The 21,023-nt window shown below is 41.5% G+C and overlaps 1 protein-coding gene across 17 annotated transcripts in view; it reads right to left on the reverse strand.

The window, feature by feature from the left end:
• Positions 1–21,023, reverse strand: part of LOC113009826 (CUGBP Elav-like family member 2) — a 236,879-nt gene that overhangs the window by 184,707 nt on the left and 31,149 nt on the right. For all 17 annotated transcript variants that reach the window (XM_026148402.1, XM_026148410.1, XM_026148403.1 and 14 more), the window contains one exon: positions 4,409–4,444. In XM_026148402.1, coding sequence (XP_026004187.1) covers positions 4,409–4,444 — 36 coding nt within the window. Of the gene's footprint in view, positions 1–4,408; positions 4,445–21,023 lie in introns of those variants that run through there.

Consider the following 21,023-nt stretch of genomic DNA (forward strand, 5'->3'; position numbering starts at 1 on the left):
TCAGCGAGGGAGCGTCAGCTGGAAGACGGAACTCCACTCCAGCATCCCAGAAAACCCCGGGGCACAACGCTCTGACTGCATGTGTGTGTGTGCGTGTGAGTGTGTTCAGACGAATCTGCTTTAATACCTAGTCATGTTCTGGATTGATTAAGAAGCAGCAATAACACCGAAAAATACATTTTCCAATCAACTATTCAATATGATCCAACTTTTTCAGGGGATAAACTAGTAAATTATAAAATAATGATAATAAAAAGATGAAAATGTAGTTCCCATGAAACAAAACAAATGTACCAAAAATACAATATTAAAACAAAAATACCATGTGTTAAAAAAGTAAATAAGAAAAGGCATCTGAAAATCATTTAGGAATAGCAAATCAGTAAAAAATGATTGTGTTATATGCCTGTGTTCAACACTATACACTATTCGATGCTTGATTAAACAAAAATAACAAAATGGAAGAACAAAACCTTGTAATTATATGTTAAAATATAGAAACAGTTACAATGATGCTTAAAATATTTAATAGAAAAAACAAAGTAATGACGTGTGTGTGTGTGTGTGTGTGTGTGTGTGTGTGTGTGTGTGTGTGTGTGTGTGTGTGTGTGTGTGTGAGTTTTATTCTCTCAGTGCTCTGTGTGTTCCAGGTCAATGGTCTAGATCACACATACAGAAGTCAGTCCCTCCTGGACCACTGTATGTTCACCTGCCACCCAGGATGTCTGTGTGTGCGTGTGTGTGTGTTTTATCCAGAAATTGAACCCCTGTGTCACTCAAAAAAGAAAAAAACTCTCTTGAGACAGATTGTGGGGAAGCGAAGGAAGAAAAGATATCTAAGAGTCCGTCCAGCTCTCTGCACACAGACCCCCCTCTCCTCTCTCTCTCCTTCCCTCGCCGTCATTAGCAATTCTTCATAATTCATGTGTTTGGATGAAAAATGGATGAACAGTGAGCGCGACACCGGCATAGGCTCCGACAATTAAAAACCCAATGAGAATTAAAAAACTGCTGCAACAGTTTCACTCTTTTTTTCTCCTTTGGCCACTTGTAACCACCTGATTAGCATCCACTCTTTCGTCACATGATGGCACCTAAGCTAAGCTGAAAGCCACAAAAAGGGGTAGCAGAAGGACCCAGCGCTGATATTTGGTCGCACATTCTGAACATGCCAAGAAGAAAAGAAGTTTTTGAAAGATGACAGAAATAACAGAGGCGAGATAAACTCGGATCCTGTCCTTTCCAACACGCCACGCTGCTACTCGACAAGAGAGAGAGGCCTGTGTTTGTTGTGTTATTAAAAATATGAGTCATTGCCCTTATTGATGAAATGCAAAAGTTCTGGCACAAAAAGTGGGGTTAAAAAATGAAATGACCGGGAGTGCTTTCAGGAATCTGTCACGCTGCAGCTCCTGCTGGACGTTTTCTCACTGGGGGACAAATTAAAGCTCAGGAAGGAGCCTTTAACACCGACAACTGTCACTGCAGAGGAGAGCGGACACTCCAGCCCGTGTCTTCTGACTGCCAGTTCCTGTCTCATAAATATTCAGATATGGGAATACTTGGGAAGGCGGGGCCAGGAGCGGCGCATCAGGCAGTCTCCGTAGCAAGTGGTGGGGGGAGACCGCTGTTGTCATGTGGCAACCGGGGAGGCAATAACGGACACAGCGTACCGGGACGCCACATTGTGTGAATCCCTGTAATTACAGTCTCTGCTGTCTGTGTGGGTCTGGCTCTGTAAACAGGAAGTGTGAGTGCATTTGTGCGTGTCACGCGCACCTGCAGCCCTCATGCCAAAGAGGAACTTGAGGCCTTCGGAGAGCTGTTGTATCTGTTCCACTCGTGAGCTTATGCTATTCATACACTAATCAGCACTTGTTTACCACAATTGGTGCGTTTTTTTGACGTGTGTGAGCTTGCTGCTGGCACGCATGTGTGTGTGCATGGGTGTGTATGTTTGTGTGTGTGTGTGCGCAGCGTTCCTCGCCATCTCAGGAGGTCATGTCAGAGCCAATAGTGGGTTTGCGGCTCATAATGACCGATGCTGAAAGGCATCCGTGGAGCCATGCCTGCTAATTATCAGCTGTGTGCCTTCAAAGAACATTATCAGGACAAAGACCTGCAATTATACACACTCATGCACACAATCCCTCCACACCCTTTATCACCCCCGTTTCCGGCATCAGCTCTTCCTCCTCCCGAACTGTCTTGTCTTGATTGCAGTTCTCCTCTTTCTTTTTTTTAAACTCTTCTCCACACCTCTCTCTCATTTACTCCCTATGACTCCCATGATCCTCTTTTTCTCTGTCCCTGCTTCATCCTTCCAGCCTGTTTTCATTTCCTGTAGTCCCTTTATCTATCCCTATCCTCCCAATTCCAATCCTATCCTCTCTTTCAGCTCCCTTGTTGCCACTTTTCCTATCTGTTTCTCCCCAACCCCTCTCACTCCTCCTCCGCCTCCTCTCCGTCTTCCATCCTTGCCCCAGCTCCTCTTCTTCTTCCTCCTGGCCCAAAACAGGCACTTAAATAACGAGCCGGGTGTCAGTCAAACCGCCAGAGAGCTTCATTAGAGGAGGAGAGCACACAGGATCAAATTATACGCCCAGTTCTCTTTTGTGTGATTATGCGTGTGTGTGTGTTTGTGTGTGTTTGCGGGGATTGTGGGGGGTCGGCGGCAGTGATGGTGGTGGTAAAGGCACAGAGGAAGTAAACACACGTTCCGGAATGACGCAGCTGTGTGGCGGATTAGTGCCTAAGACAACACACACTGGTGCGTGTGTGTGTGTGTGTGTGAGAGCGCATGCGACATGCGACAGTCACAGCCTCGCTTATTTTCTCCAATCAGAGAGAAAAACAAAAGCAAACTATTTTGCCTAATTATTCACAGCCACAGCCGCCGTCGCTCGCTCTTCCTCCCGTGTTTTGACTCTTTTCCGCCGGTGTCGCGTTCCGAGCCGGATCTTGTTTTTTTGATCTCAGCTGATTCACCTGCCGTGTTTGCCTGTCAGGAGCAGCTTTAGACTGATACTATTTAGAGACTGTAGTATTGAAAAATCAGCAGATATAGAACTCATCATCGTGTAACAACATGCTATCCATTTTCTTGTCGCACTTCCAAAAGTACAAAACATTTATTTAGAGGTTAGCCTGGTTCACAAAAAACATTTATATATATATATATATATATATATATATAAAAAAAATAAGAGTAATATTAAAATTATAGAGCCACTGGGTTACTTAAAGGACCACATCAGTGGTCTGACACGATTCAGTCCATTAAAATCGCATATTCTTTATATTACTGCTGAGTATTTTCCAAATATACTGCGAGTTTTTAAATGGATTTCTGACTTTCCAGGGAGCCATTAGATTCAGTTCATTTCACTATGGAGTAAAAAAAATCAGCTCACAGAGACTTAAAACTCACTACGGATAGGTAATCCATCACAGCGAACATTTCATCACCTTCTATCTTTGTTGTTTTCTGCTTTATTATAAAGAGAAATAACTGCCTTTTTTTAAAGAAAAAGAGAGAGATCACATTTTCATCTCTACACAACATTTATCCTTCTTTATTGTTTGCCTGCTACAATGTATTTTTGCCTTTTCGGTTCATGAATGCAGTGGATTGTGATTCTGGAGTACCCTTCAACGCAGCGGTGACCGCACTTACAGCAGCACCTGCTGACGCATTATGGATCCTATAAATGTTTATGAGATGTGCTATTATTAGGGTCTTTGTTGGACAACCAGTCATTAACACCTGTAGTTCATAAATGTAATATTTACTGCAACAGTAAGCATTATCTCTGATTATAACTCAGGTCATAAAGCATTACAGGTGCATTAGAAATCTTTATGAGCTTAAAATGATTCAAACGGATAAAAACTTGCACCGGCTCGTCCGCCCCCACCCTCCGACCTCCCTCCATCTTGTAAGAAATGGGAGGGCGCTGATGGTTTTCGGGGCAAGATATTCATTCTTTTCCTGTTAACTAGGCCTCAGATGAGAAATAGGTAATGCTATTTTAAGATTGGCCCTTATTTAAACCTTCTTCTGCCCTCCCTCTCCCCTCTCTTGATCTGTCGTTCTGTCGCCGAAGGGTTTAGTTTAATGACCCTCTTTGGCCATAGATCTGAGGCACGTCACATCTCTGCCTTTTAATTTCCCCTTTCTCTCTTTTCCTTTACTTCTCCTCTCTCAACCCACGACCTCATCTCATCTACCTTCTGTCCTTCTGCGGTCCCCCCCTTCCCCCCTTTTCACAACACCACTCCAGTGTTGATGCAGCCAGTGCTTGGCCTTAAGCCTGGAGATGGCATGCTTCATTGCAGATGAGGCCAAAGGAAGGCGAAGGAGTGAGGGGAAAAGGAGAGGAGATGATGAAAAGATGTATTACAGTACCTTTGTATCGGTCCAGAGAGGTCACTGGCGTCCTGCCTGCAAGACAAAGACAAAAGATTGTTGAACAGCTGTAAAGAGAATAAAAATGATTTACCTAATGATTTGTAAAAAGACAAATCGAATATAATTTGTGTCCAAACAGAGATGCTGACAAACGTAAGCGTCTATTCCCTCAAACTAAAAGCTTTTTTTTTCTCATTTTAAGTTGCCAGCATGATAAGAAATTTCTACCAAGATATTTAACAGCAGGCACTGAGCGTTTAATTCAGGGAACCCTTCAGTCAGTATTTTTCTGCTCGCTGGACTCCAGGGCTGCCCAGAATTTCTAGGCACAGCTGGCAGATTTCCGGAGTTCATATTTGCCGATGAGGTCCTGGTGGCTTCATCAAGCGGTGACCTCCAACTATCACAGAGGCCCACTGCAGTCAAACATAAAGCGGATGGTAGGAGAATTAGCAACTTAAATTCTGAGGCTACGGTTCTTAACCGAGGGGGAAAAAGAACTGATTGCCCTCAAATTCGAAGAGTAGAGCAGGAGTTGCAAAGCTTGAAGGTGAGGCTTTTGATTTTCTGACTGAGCTAAATTCCCTTCATCACCTATGGCTACAAACTGTGTGCTGTCGCCAAAAGAATACGATTCCAGGTACAAGTGGGAAAAAATGAACTTTGTTCTGGGCTTTCTGGGCATGGTTCGTTAGCAAACGTTCGCAAGAGGACCCGGAGACTGGCGGGTGGGCGGAGAAACAAGGAAGTTTAATAAAGACTTAGAGTTCAACAAAGGGTGTTTCACAGTGTAACAGGTGAACCCGACAGGTGAGTTAACTTACACTGACGAAGGCAAAAAAACGGAACAAGAACGGGGAAATGAAACACACAAAAGCACGCTCAAACAAAAGAAGAAACAAATCAGACAAAAACAGTCAGGTAAAGAGCGGGGGACTACAGAAGGCAGGGAAACTGAAAACTACGACTGTGGAGGTTTGATGATCTTCTCCACAGCAGGTGACTCGACGTTTAGGGAAACACCTGAGCAGACCCAGGACACGCTACAAAGAATTTCCCTCCAGTGATTGCTTGAGAGAGGGAAATACAAGCAGTTTTGACTTAACTGCCGAGAACTAGAAGCAGATAAACAGAAGAAAAATGTATACATTGATGCAGGATAGAATCTTAATAGAGCTACATATAAACATCATATCAGTGCACATCTCCAGTATGCTTTACAGCTCCAACCTGTTTCCAGTCATGAAACAATTTCCCACTATAGAGTAACCCCCTCCCTATAACTTCAAAATAAAATTATCCAACAAACATTAAGATTTACTGTGAGAGACGTTTCTGTGTGCTCAAACAGTTACTGTATCTCTTGCAGCACAAAGTGGCATCCAGCAAAGGTTATCATCTCACTCGGATTTTCTGTAAATGTTCCCAGGCTGCGGTTGCATCATTTGTAGGTGATTTCCTGTTAAGTTCTACCTGTTTTCAAAGCAAATACATGTGACTGCAGCTTTAAGCTACTTTTTAACCCCGGAGCTAAAACAGTCCGTCACCAATGAAGGCAGCGTTTCTGGAAACCACTTAAGATACTGGCAAACAAAATCCGCAAAGAAGCACACCCCCACTGAGCCATCTAAATAGTAAATTGGTCTAGTCTGTCCTTGGGAACAGCAGAGAAACTTGCTCGTTCCACTGGGTTTTCTCCATAATTCCCTGCTGCTTCCTCTTTTTCTCTCCTTCCCTTTTTGTTTTATCCCTTCCTCCAATTCTCTGTTCCTCTTCCACTGCATGTAAATAAATTGGTCCCCAGGCCCCACCACTAGACACTGTATGCGTGTGTGTGTGTGTGTGTGTGTGTGTGTGTGTGTGTGTGTGTGTGTGTGTGTGTGTGTGTGCAATACAGACACGCACAAGCAGACACAAGCAACCCTCCAGAGCTCAGACGCACCGAATTAGTCCGGGTTTTATGTCACAGAGGTAAATAAAATAATAATGAATTAACACAATGCGATCATTAATAAACTTTGTGTGTGTGTGTGTTCGTGTGTGTGTGTGTGTGTAGAGGTGGGAGGTGAGAGCAAGTGTGTTATGATGAAATGCTGGGGAAAAAAACTCCTCCTCAACACAGTGGCCAATCACCGCTATCACTACTCTTTGCATTTCAAAGACGCACTCTTGTCCGTTTCATCTCCACAGAACCACAAAACGCTCATCTGTTACACACACACACACACACACACACACACACACACACACACACACACACACACGATAGCCACCTCCGCTTCAGTCCATTTTCCCAGTGCCATGAATTATGAAAAAGGGTAAATGGAACATCAGATACACACAGCCTGCACTTACAAGTACACACACCACATACACACAGATGCAAATAAGACACAACTAAACTACTACGCACAAAACTCGACCAGGGCTCTCATATTTTGAAATCTACATACATATATAACCTCCAAACATTTACACTCCATGGTTCTTATTATTTATTAACTCGCATATTACAGCTCGATGCTAAAACATGCTTCGCAACTTAGACATTACAGAAAAAGTCAGCCAGTTATAAAGACTCTAATTAAACTTAATAACAGTAAGTTCAATTAAAGTATGATGACACTAAAAGCACAGTCAAGCAACTAAGAGTTCCTCTCACTTACTCCATATCCAGCTGGGAAGCAAAAGCCAAAACAGGATAAAGCAGACAGGTCTTGCATGCTTTAATTATAAGACTCGTGCTTAAACTTCATTGACACTCAGTATGTGTCTAGAAAAGTTTGAAACCTTTATCAGGGTTTCTGCATCAATAAGAGGCGGTCTAGCCTTTATTTGAGTCTCAGTTTTATAAGAACACAATCTAGATGGAATTAATAACACATAATAGTGGTACTTCTTACATCTATATCAAATTCATTGAGTAATTAATCACAGAGCTAGCTGGAAAAAGTACGTGAACTCTAATCTAGTAACTCCTCCATCCTCCTCCATCTGATGTTGTCTTTAGTTGCCTCTGAGACTTGAACAATGATGAAAGACGACTTTTGGATCATTCCTCCTGCAAAATCTTTTTGTCCATCATTACGTCTAGGATGTCTGGACTGAACAGCCCACTACAGGTTGTGTTAACATCAGGATTCAGATTCCTATATTCCAGAACCTGAATTTTCTTCTTCCTTAACCACTGTGATGTTTGTGTACTTATGTTTTTGGGTCTTCTAGGATTTCACTGTACAATAGAGCTGACTCACATAGAATTTTTATACCAACAGTGATATTTGGTGATTTTAAAATCCAATATTCCAATATATTGGCCAGTAATTTTTTTTTCAGATACACGAAACATAGATTTTTCTGACTTTTTTTCTACTTAGTTACTTAATACCATTTACAGTCTGAGACTTTACTTGGATCAGCTAATTAATCTGTAGCTTCCCAACGTGTCACCAGCAGGAAAGTTGCAGAGTGCCCTCTGGTGGACAAACTATGCAACGTCAAGACACCGTCAATGCTCGTAAATGGCGATAAGCCAAACACAGAGATCCACAGATCGGCAAATAGCTAATATGTGGCTCAATTGCTCAGTGGCTGCAAGGCATCCAGGATTTGAGACACCGAAGCAGCCTTAACCATGATGCATCCTCTACTATGCTTCAAATCTGTGAAAAACATTGACATTGTTGCAGGCTTCCACCTCCATGTATCCCTATTATGTTTCTTCTGAGATCCTATGTAAGTAATTATTAAGCCACCATTTCCAGTAACCACCTTTTAAGAAAGCAGCTGAGTTTTTCAGTAATGTAACTTTGCATGCATTTATTTTAAGGGATTGGAGTGCCAGTTTCTGCTCTTTAAGGAGCGCCTGACCCCAAGTAGTCTTTAAAGAAGTTACTTTACTTTCAAGTTTGGACTGTGTATGATTACTACAGCTTTTTGTTTGTTACTGTCACTTGTTGTTAGTTTTATATATATTCCCTCTGAAAGGGAAATGCACTCTCTTTTGAGACATTTCCTTGAAACAAATATCGTACACTGATTATGATTAAGTCCTTGCCAATTTCATCAGGATGGAATTAAAACACAAACAATCCACAGGTGTTAGAACTGGTGGATATAGAAGCTTTATATTTCTGACTTCAGTGTTTAGTGTTTCAAGGTGTTTCTGAAAGTTCTTTTCTAGTGTACTGTATATTTTGCCGAGCACTCATTAGCCTTGTTTTTGCAATGATGCTCCAGGGTTGACTGCTAACTAAGTGTGGTCTCTGCTGAGACTGTGGAGATAAAAACTTTGAGGACAGTCTGTCAAACAGGAACAGCGTGACTTCAAGCTATCTACTGGCAGAAGTCGGGGACAGGAAACAACATTAAGTATCCCTTGGCTGAATTATTCACATTTGTTAATGTTGAAATTTCAGATTACTACTTGAAAACTTTTCAAAATTCTTACTACAAGAGTGTTATTTCAGCATAAGTGGTCACTTTAGGCCTGGATAGTATTTTAACCTTTCATTGTTTTCCAGCACACCGACTGACTCACACCAGAATTTTATTAGCTGCCCCATTACAGAGCTATTAATAGAATAGCTCTATAAAATCTCTCTGCAGAAAACAAACACAACAAGAAGCTTTAGGCTTGATTTTTTTGGAAATGCTTGTGCCCTTTGCTGGTCTACATAAGTCAACCTGACAAAATTTGGGTCAGAATTGATCACTGGGATGGAAACAGATGGGAAAACAGTGTCCAGGTGGAAAAAAGCCAGACTCATGCTTAATGACAGACAGCTTTTTGGCAATGTATGTGAACCCACGCACAAACTCCTGCAGACCTCACGCAGCTGAGGGCCTGGCAGAGACATAAAACAAAGCTGAAAACTTGAGGGGCTTCCTGGGCATCAGCGGACAAGGCGACGCAAAGACAGAGCAGGTGGCAAGACCTGGCACGTGCCATGGGATACTGGGAGACACTGTGATTACCAGAAGATGTGATGCACACATAGCACACACCGCTACACACTGCTTCTGCATTAGTGCTGTGTGAAGAGAGACAGTATGAGCCATTTAACAAACCTATTGAACAGCATCAAACATTCAGTATTTCTCAAACAGCCACACAGTAAAATACTGCCTGATTCAGAAGTACTTGCAAACTCATTCTAAGTCCAAGGCAGCATCTTGAAATGCATTCAGTTGAAAGCCCCCAAAATACTTAAGCCACAGTCATACAAATCACAGAATGACCATTGTGAGGGCACCCATTGTGCTCCAATGTGAACTTTTTGGCAGTTCGGGTCTGACTCTGGTAGTAACCAGAGCTTCTAATGATTGGTAGCGATTATGATTATGATTGGTAGCGACTTGCCAATCATAAATGCCTCTTTTCTACTAGTACCGACTTGACTCGACTCTACTCAGTTTGGGTTGTTTTCACCTTAATGTGGGTGGGGTCATTATAGCAACATTGCCAAAAGTCCCGTAACGTCATTTGTATGCGAAAGAAACACAACACAATAACGGATGATATACATGCTGCTCAGTCTACACCTTTTCGTCAGACTCGGGGACTGCCAGACTCATTTTCGTCATTGAGTCATCCTCCTTTCAAAAATGGCAGTTTCGATTTTTGTTAAGAAGTGACTCTCATGACTCATCGAGTGATGCCACTGACGGGCCAGTTGCTGGCAGTGCAGTCTGTTGACACGGACTCAGCTTGCTTTGAACTCCGGCAGAGCAGGTGCTAAAAAAGCAGTACCCAGTACCAGGTACAACCTGGTACCAGTGGAAAGAGTGGAAAGAGGTAAAAGTAGCCCATAACTAAAGCACACCCGGTTCTTTTTTTTTTATTAGTCCTTTATTTATCCAGGTAAAAAAAAAATCTCATTGAGATTAAAAATCTCATTTCCCATTTTCTAAATGTAATCCTAATGTTCCAAGCCAAGATATATTGTGTTAAATGAAACTCTAAAGCACACACAGAGGCCTTAAACTCACCAGGAAAGTTAATTTTCTCAGACTTCTACACAATCTGACTTCTACTGCCAACCAAAGGAGTCTCACCCTACTGGCTGCTGGAAAGAATGCAGCTATGTGGCATTTGTGCACTTCTTAGGCCCCACAGTCACATCTATATTTTATGGAGACTCAATAAAAATAAATCCAGCCATTTAAAAAGCTAAAACAAGAGAATAGTTGGCATTTCAGCTTGATAGATTTAAAAAAAAACCTTTAATCTATTATCAGATTTGTTGTCAGTTACCTTTGCGCCGACTGTCTCATTAGCAGTTGTAAGACTACAGTAAATCAATTTGATATTTGCTTGTTCTAAAAGCCCCAGGAGGATCGCTAGCTGTCTCTTGTTTTTCTCCCCTGCTTCATCCTCCTCTCAGCAGCCCATCTGTGTCATCCTAACACTTTCCGTTTTAACGCTTCTCTCCTTCTCACCTGCCATCGTGCATTTCACATATACCCGCTTCACAAGCTGTACCCACAATCCCCAGCCAATCAACACACCCCTAACACACATCTTTAAACACTGATAAATGCATTCCCACACTTGACTTTCACACTTTCCTAAGGCTTCGCACTTTATTCATCATCTTAATCTTATCTCCATCGCCAGTGTGTGTGTGTAAGTGTTGAGGTGTGTGTTGCGTCTGTTTCTAAGTCAGCCATTGTCACTCTGAAAAACAGTGCCAGGTCTTAAGATGATGTCAGATACAGGCTGCTGGCCTGTCTCCAGATGGATCTTAACTCTCCCACTGGAGGATGAGCCGGGTAGATGGCCGTGCCAAAGTGCCAAAGGGGGAAGGGGACTGGATGGCATCAAGACCTGAGCAACACCAATGAAATGCTGTTTCATTAATCACAGTCTGACTGACGCTGCATTCAGGTGTGTCCAGAATAGCACAAATAAAGGGTTAATAAAAACACTGATCCTGATTCTAGTGTCTTATTGTGTGTGGAACTGTTTAAAACAATGCATTTTGAGTTGATCAAGAAATATTCCCCTCAAAACTGTAAAGCTGAATGGTTTCTTCCTTTTAACGACACTTGAATTAAAAGGCTTAAAAGAAAGAAGTACTGCGTCCAAAGAAACTACTCCTCCTTCTTAATCCAGTCCTCTGTTGTCCATCTGTACCCCCAGTATGTTCCAAGAAAATCATATTTCTGGCTAAACGTACCGCTTCTGATTCATGCTATCACACTCCTAAAAATCCCCGAAATGCTGGAAGAAGCGTAGCATTCAACCATATTTTGGCAAAACTAATCTGTTTGAAGATTTTGAGCATGTGGACGGACAATGTAGATGCTGGCTGAACAGCAGGAGTGGTTTGAGAAGGTCTGTGAATATTTCATTACAATATTTTACCATAAAAAAAAAAAATCCATAGTCAAAACTGGAACTGACCGATGACACCATTCCAGCAATGAATGGAAATGATAAATCTTTTAGAATCGCCAAAATAAAAGGATGAGACATTTGATAGTTCCAAAAGCATACTTTTTATACTATGGTCTGGGTAAACTAATTTAAAGATTTGAATGAAAATACAAAGTTAATGTCGAAAGATATTCCAGGAAATGTCTGATCATCCTGACAGATTTGGGGCAATACATCACCATAACACAGATTTATGTACTGAAAAACAAGGTTATGCCCTGAACCCCTGACAATAAAACTAGTTATGTGTGGTTACTGTAACATAAAAAGAATGCTTTTGTTTCTCACATTTGACAGAAAAATCTTTACCACGTAAAGCTTTAAAGGGTAGTGAGATAAACTGTATTTATCTTCTTTAATAGACATCTAAAGAGATGAATAGCTTATGGATTCAACACAAACAGTCTCACATATGTAATGTGCTGTTTGTTAAAGAAATTATAATACCCTGTTATACCTCAGTACATCACCAGAAGGGTTCTCTGTCATTCCCAGTCCTCCCTACAACACCTGTTCTGGCTCTATATAAGGTGGAGGAGCTTCTCCTGAGAAAAAGTTCAACACTAAGGTCATGGTCCTGAAGAAGCTGAGAGCAGAGGCTGGCAGATTAAGAGGACATAAGGTACTGCAGCAGGGACTGTTGGGACAAGACCTGGCAGTACAGAGTCATGAGAAAGTGGTGTACATGGGGGCAGTCGGTACGCTAAGCTTAAGGTCAGCATGATGATGTCAGCTATTCTTTCAGTTTTATTGGCCAATTTCAGACACAGGACAGTAAATAAGCACCTGGCCCCTAAACATACACATAAAAGACATGAGGAACTTTTTTCCAAATGAACTTTGTTCCCCTGTTGAGAAAGAGCAGAGGATGTAGATACTGCCAGGCTTGGTGATAACAAAGCAGACATGCTAGTATTTGATTCGATCGTAGAACTCTCAATGGAAAGTGTTTATTGAGATTTGAATTTCAGTAGCTGGACTACACCCCACAGACTTCCCTTTCAGTCATATGCCTATAAATGCCTACTTGCACCACACACCCATTCGTTCTCCTTTCTGTGCCCCACTTCCAGCCTCTCTCAAAGGTTTTAAGGGACTCTCTCAGCGAGGCCTTTCCCAAATCTCAGTCTATGGCCTAGCTTCTTGCTTCATTATCAATAAACGTTTGTCATTTGCATTAGGGTTGGGGACCTTAGTTTCACTTTTCAGACCCGGAAGAAACATCCACCTTTCATACAGGATATGAGAGAAATGTTTTGCAAACTCATTTAGCCATTTTATCAGCTGCCAGTAACAATTTCCGGTTTCTACTGTTTGAATGATTAGCTGCATTCTGCAACCTTCAACTTGCCCAACAGAATTTACCAGAATCCTGCAATTACCACTTGTAGCCACAGGGGCTGCTGTTGCCACTGCTGAGCAGCAAATTCTGCACATTTTTGATTTAGCACATCATAATGGAGCTCTGGCATATAAAGGCGAAACCTAAAACACAATGATCATTAATTCGGTGTGTAAACTATAAAAGATGAATGCTCTAGCAAACATTATTTTATAGTTTAGTTCTGTTACTTTACAGTGTAGCGCTGGAATTGCTGGAAAATTGCAATTACACTGTAACATACTGCAGTAAAACAGTGCACGTGTGTGCTGTTACTACAAAGGGTTTGAAACAAGTGCCCCAAGAGACTTCATTTACTGTGTGTGTGTGCACCTGTATTTATGAGTGTGTGTTGACAGGACTGCATGCGCTCATGCATGCACGTGTGACATATTGAGGACATTTAAATGCAGCGAGAGAAACGACCTGAGTGGTAAAGGGTGAATAAAGGGAGAAGTGGCAGTAGTGTGTTAGGCCTCATTTACCTTGTGATAGTCAAAGGGTATGCAGGCAGGCTGGTTGTGGCACACACACATACACACACACTTGCTGTATGTTAGTGTACAGCTGTACAGCAACTAAGGAGACTAAACTCAGTGAAGGAGATGCTTCTGAATCATCCATCACGCTTCTGGGAGACAAGAGAAGACCTCCCCTCTTTTTGTCTCTCCCTCCTCCTCTTTAATAATAATCCCCCCCACCTCACCCCACCTCTTCCCCCCACCCCTCTCTCCATCTCTTTCCCCATTTAATAACAGCGCAAGAGATCAGCTCCATTAGCCCGGACCTCCTCACACATGCAAATGAAGCCGGCGTTATGGAGGCATGCGTCACGCATTACTGATGCCACACTCCTCGACCCCATCTCTCCTCACAACAGAATAAAGGCTGCATACATGTGTGTGTGTGTGCTTGTGTGTGTGTCTCAGTGAGAGTGAGTGACTGAAAAAAAAGAGAGAGAGAGTGAGGGGGTGCATGTGTGTTACAACAGTGGTTAAATTGAGATGCATTAAGGTTTTGATTGGGGCGACGGACACAATGCTAGTGTGTGTGGAGTCGAGCGCAAGGCCATTACCAGGTGGCCGGATGATAAGATGGTGCAAAGTGAACGTGGAAGGACGAAGGTTCCAGGAAATGGGATAGAGGGGGGGAATTAGATGTGAGGAGGAGGCCTATATGAAGAACATTCAGTATAACAGCTAATTAAATCTACTTTTCCTTACTCAAAGCTTATATTTTTCATTAATTTAAAACATTTCACAGGTCTTCACTTCTATAGGTTGCTCTCGGGTTTTTATAAATACAACCATCTCACACCACTCCACACGGAGGGCATTTCAGCAAAGTTTTTCAGTGATCTGGCTCATGCTCATCCACGTTAAGCAGCACAACTGTAACTGCTAACCTAACAGCTTTCACACCACACAAGCCATGAGCACTTAGAAGCAACTTAAAAGAGCTATTTTTAGGCTCCGTGCTATTTCACTTTGTTTTACACATGTAGCTGCAGTCGTGATGAATCCTACTGAGCTCACAACGTGGGTGACCTTTGCTCATCACGCTAATGCAGCACTCACCGCTGATGCACTTCCGAAGGTGCCGCTTTCACTACATCTTCAGTGCCAAAATGGGATTTTTGGACACACTTCTAGTTAATGAACCCAGTGACACTAAAGTTAACCAGGATTTCCACCACTGTATTAGAAACTGGGAAGCTCACCGATTCTAGTAACCGGAAAACCAGATGTTTTCAGACATGAGCTACAACCATCGCTTGTTTTTGTGCCTAATTAAGGTAAGATAGCTAATTTAAAGTTTTTACACACAGAAAACCGATCAGCTGATTTATTAGATTTATAAATTATTTTTTAAAAATGTAAAAAGAACCAAAGAGGCAAATGATACACTTTAATACTGTTTGACCTGTTCAGCTGGTATCCATTTACATTCACTAATTAGGTTATGCAAAATCATTCATGGCTGTATGCCTACTAGATTAACCGTGATTTGGTGCTCTCCCACAGGCACAACCTACATTATTTTCTCCCTAAGCTGAAAGTGGGAAATAAAGTCCAGGTCTCTCTCTCTGCCTCTCTCACTCACCACACCAACAGGAGCATGTCTGTACAGAAGAAGCAGAAGAAGAAGAAGCAGAAGAAGAAGAAGAAGGAGGAGGAGGAGGAGGAGGAGGAGGAGGAGGAGGAAGTTGCATCCATGGATAGAAAATGCTAACTTTAACTCAATCCATGTTTTGTGTTTGCGTGAGATGTTACAATATGATTAGGTCACATTAAAAAAAATTCTAGATGTTGTCTCCTAACAACCAATACTAACTTATACTTGACAGAATTTTCATGTTGATATAATTAATCTGTAGATGTGTAGGCAGATGTGAGCCTGCCATGTGAAATATGTTGCACATGACAAGTATTTCACATTTTGTCACAATTATACTTGTTTAGGGTGTAACACACTACACGGTTAGGAGTTACTGTAATTTAATTACATGTACAATTAACATTACAGAGCAACCTGAAAGTATAATGAGTAGTGTGACACATTTCTTTCATTTCATTATCATTTTTATACAGCTTGCAGTCACCTCAAGAAAACAGGTTACTCTAACGGTGGTTAAATGGGTAGTTAACCATTTCTTTTGAATGATTTTCAATAAATTGCGTTCTTAGTTCTTGAAAATCCTGCAGAGGCACTCGAGGTGTAACATCAACCAACTGATGTGAGGTCTGAGTGGATGCATCGGTGCAGAGCTACACATTTGAGGAGCTTGAGGAAGCGAAACGAAATAGACACAAATATTTTTGAATGGAAGGTTATTTAAGAAAGTGCTACAAATGCTCTCCATTTATAGCAAGTCTCTGGTGTTCACTAAAGAAAATATAAGTGTTGACAGAGAGCATAATAAGGAACCTCAATCACGTCCTGCTACCTTGTTAGCCTTGACGGATATCCAACATAATTGAGCTGAAACGATGGTTTGTCATAATTGGAAATAATTAAAGGCTCTTTTGTGGCAATGCTGTATTACCTGAAGCTTTCATTAACAGCTTCAATACTAAGACCTTGCTTTTGTCCACTTGAGAAAGTGAAATCAGTCACTTATGGTCTTTCAAAACTACAGATTCGATGAAAAAACTTCACTCTCCTAAACAATCATTCCTGGCAGTCGGTTGGCTGTTACTTAGCGCTAAGGCCCCCGTGACAAGGTGCCTCATAAAAGGCCACCATATCAGATCTATTGCTGTCCATGTGAATGTGGACCGATAAAAGAAGACGGGGAATAAATCAATATCACGAATGCCAGTTCATCAGATTGGAGGGTAGCTCAGACGGTGAAATGTCAAACACTAATCTCTTTAATAGTCTGATATTACATTTTAATCCCAGTCTGATTCCTTCACTCTTTCGTTCGGGCTGTCTGTCGATGCCTGCGAAGGAGGAAGGTGAGAGAGACAGTAAACAGAGAAAGAGAGGTATCAAAACAGAGTTGAAATTGGGTGGATTAAAAAGACGGAAAGAGCAGATTCCAGACAGAGAGAAGAAAAGAAAAACAGCAGAGGACGGGAAATGGTCGGTTTATGGAGCGCTGTGGCACGCTGCCACTTCAGGTCTGAATTTACAATGTGGGGCGATGGACTGTGAGAGACGGAGAGGCAATAAAGCGATGTCGATAAGAACTGAGGACAAATTGATATGATCATAACATGTCACATTAAAGACAGGCCTGCCATCCATCAATATGATAAAAGGCCTTGTTCATTCTAACACTAACACCACAGCCATTGATCTCAATGCTTCACTTAGCCAACCACTAACCATTTATGATAACTATCATTATGCAGTTACGAGGATGTTGATGATCTATCGGTCCATGCAGTCCACAACGACAAAGATAACCCTCACTAATCTGCTGCACTGGCAAGCCTGAATCATGGAGGGAAATTAGGTAGAAAAGAGAATAATTTCCCTCAATTCTTCTCAATTATGTCATAAAATAATGTGACGGTGATGAAATGACAAAGTGGGCGGAGGTGGCTGTTAATGGTGATTTAAAGAGAGGAGCCAACTTTTCCTTACTCTGAGCTTACCGGAAAGATGGAGCGCTACTGAATTCAGAGAGACAGACAGCGAGAGCGAGAGAGGAAAAGCAGCATTGACGATAACACCAAACATGCTTTTAAATCACCCTTGAGCAAATCAGTAAATCAATATCAATTAGGCTGTGAAAGAGCCCAAATGGACAACTGGCTTTGTTTTAACTAATGAAGTCTGTGGAGAATCCAATCAGTCCTGCTACCCCTCTCTCACTCTCCGCTGCCACCCCCACTTCTCATTACCACCATGACAAGATGAAAATATGCACATGAACAAATACACAAATTCTGATGCACTTCGTGCTGCATATTTAAAACTACAATTTGTCGATATTAATGTTTTCTTAACAGCCTCACATTGACCAGCAACTATTATTGATTTCTTGGAGCGTATTATACGCGTTGACTGAGTACCTATCTGCACAATCCAGGCTTTGCGCATGTCAATATCTTTGTGCATGTCAATATCTTGTCCAAAGGATTTCCATGTACAGTCATCAACAGTGCACAAATGTATGCACTACTTATAATCTTTGCTTCTTGCTGGGTGAGCTCATGATAACAATCCCATGAGCCACTGTCATTCGGGACCTTGAGAAAGAGTCAAACTAGCATGCTAGTCTACTCATTTTCCTAGCTAAGCTACCGAGCTTGTAGTTGTACAGTAGCTAAAAAATTCTACTATTTTCTACAAATACTACATAAAAGTATAGAAATAACAAACTCAAAATATCCTTTATTTCGTCAGTTCTGGCTTCTTTGTTTGTGCAGACGTTTTTTCCTGATCTCTGCCATCAAATATTGAATATTTTGGCTGGTGTGGACTTATCATCGGAAGAAAATAACAATCTGAAGACAGGAGAAATTACTTGTATTTTGAAGCAATCACAGAAGCTCCATCCAAATACAGTGAAATTACCTCATCTCCCATCATTTTGGAGCTGACAGCTAGAATTCCTGGACCTGGTTGTATATGTATGCAACCCTTTAGCCAACCCTGTCAGTCAGTGGTAGCCTTCGCTGCCACTAGTAGCTGTTCCAGCCACTCGCTTCTAAGTTAACGGGTAGTTTTACTTGGTATTCATCCATCTTTTATTGCTGCAGGATTCCAAATTTCACTGACGGACTGCTTACATTTCGAAACATCTCATCTCTAGCAAAGATTGGACAAAGTCCATTAAAATCAGTTTTCCAGAGGAGGTCACACTAAGTGACAGATAAAAGTTAGGTAAGTGGAGAAAAATATGGAGCCCTTGAGAGTTTGAAATCAATACCAAGATATAAGAAAATCTGCTATATTAGCATTTAAGCTAGCCAACATCTGGCCAACTGTCTGGTGTGCATCACTGCAGAGGCCACTGATTGCACCTGTATTGATTTAAATAGCACTAAAGACCCATTGTAGTCACTCATCTCGTCACTCCTTTGCCTAATGCCGCCTCTTATTGATTTTTTCAGGTTATTTTGTTTTCCTTTTAGGATCTCGTGGGGCGATTTTGGCCCTCAGTCATGTATGCACGTGCTAGCCCTTTGCAGGCATTTACTGTGATAAAGGTAAGATAAAGTCTGATCAAAGTTGAATCAGGAAGTTGATCTGTTAATAAATGATAATATTATTATCCTTTGATGGGTGCCTCATTCTTTTTTAGTGACATTACAGCATTTTTGTGCCACTGATTGTGATGCCATGAGGTGTGAATAAACCAAAAACAGTGAATCTATGAACTGGAATGCTAAACAACAGAAACACAAACCTACTACAAAGTTATGCAATGCTAAAAGAAGCTGCTGGTTTGGGTGATTTTTCTCTTCAGCCTCATCACTACCAGTCGATCCTTTCACATTGTCTTCACATCCTCGTTTGATATATGGCTATGCGTAAAATATAGGTTATAGCCACTTTAATGTTGAGCTAAATGAATGGAAGTGTTTGAGTGCATAAGTATCATTGCTACAGTGATTAGGATATGGTTTTCACTGACTGACACACACAAACCACCACATTCCCAAAGACACACGCACACACACACACAGAGACACCATCCCCGGCAGGCAGCATGCGGCGAGGCTGCTCAGGGTTGCCATATCATTTTAAACATCCATCAGCTCAGCAGAGATATCATATTAGCTCCTCATCTGCATACGGTGCAGACAGAATGACAAACGAGAGGGAGGGAGGGCGAGAGAGAACGCGCTTCTCCCCCTCTCCTTCATTGCATCTCTTACATGGCTGCCTTCCACCCCTCCACTCCCCTCTTTGCTCCCTCTATCTCCTTATCCCTCCCTTCTAACCTCCTAAATTGGATCACCACTGCCAGCAAAGCGTGTGTAAAAGTGTGTGCGCGCATTGTTGCGGTGTAATCACATCTTTTAAATGGAAAAGGGATGAATCTCAGGAGGAACGATGACCACTGGACCCATATCTGACTCCCAAGTCCCCCCCATTGGCAGTCTTTGTATCTCCGTATACTTCATCACACTTGCTTTCACTGAGTAATCTAAGAGTCTTGCAAACTTTTACACCTTATACCGCCTACGTCTTTTACTCTACAACTTTCTTTCCACCAGTCCTCAAACTTTTCTAAACAGTTTGCTTCCGCAGAAACTTTCAGCAACATTTTAATAGCAATGGTTTTTCTCTGCTACACCACAGATTATTAACAATTTTGAGCCCATTAGAGATTTTACTGTCTGCACGTGCACATCCTCATTTTGCAGTGGTCTGAGAATGACATTTCTCTTTAGATTTTTTGTAATTGTAAGCCTCAATTACCCTGTTCATAACCTAGTTGTTGCAAGTAATTTAAACTATAAAACAAGCTCTGATAATGCACTTATGAATAAGTTACTGTGCAGCATTGAGTCTAACGCTTCTTTCATTTAATATGCTCAACAGCAATGTAATTTTCCACTGATGAAAAAAAACAACATTGTATCCTGTTGGAAAACAGTGAATATTTAATGGTGATGTTATCCTGGACTACTTGGTGTAAACCTAATTTCTAACCAATAAAACCATCGCAAATTTCTTATTCACAGCCTCCGATGATTGAAGTGTTCCTTCTAGAACTCGCACTTTATTGGTTTACACTTTTGCATCATTCCTCACTATGTTGCATCGGGTCGCAAATCCCATTTTTTCCACAGAAATTACACCGCACTGAGGGAGTAAATGGCCCATTTCCTGTTGTCTTTAATGCTTATTTTTGTTCAGTGAGTTTAGTTATGCCATTTACAAATGACCCTTGCGTCGAATTACCAAAAATAGCAGCACAACTGATTCAAAGGCATCATTACCAACATTCCCACAATAGCCCAAAATTGCTGCTGGTTGTTTTCCCAAAACTGGGAACCAACTGGGAGCTATAACATATGATTGTTTCTTCTATATGTAGTCAGGGCTGCACTGTACTGATGAAATAAAGGAAATTTGCTTTCCTTTTTATCAAATGACATATGTTGATTCTGCCTATGTTTATTGCATTTGTGACAACTCCATTTTAATGTTGTGATCCCATTTGAAGGAAAGTAGCACTGCTGCTAGAGCTCTTTGTTTTCTTCATAATGTCTATCATTATTATTAGTAACAGCAGTTCTGGACTGATACAAATTACTGATATCACTGTTTCCAGTGACAAATGGGTGAATGCATTTAACTAAAGCTCATAGGGTTAAGAC

This window comes from Astatotilapia calliptera, chromosome 17, assembly GCF_900246225.1.
Source record: "Astatotilapia calliptera chromosome 17, fAstCal1.2, whole genome shotgun sequence".
NCBI lineage: Eukaryota > Metazoa > Chordata > Actinopteri > Cichliformes > Cichlidae > Astatotilapia > Astatotilapia calliptera.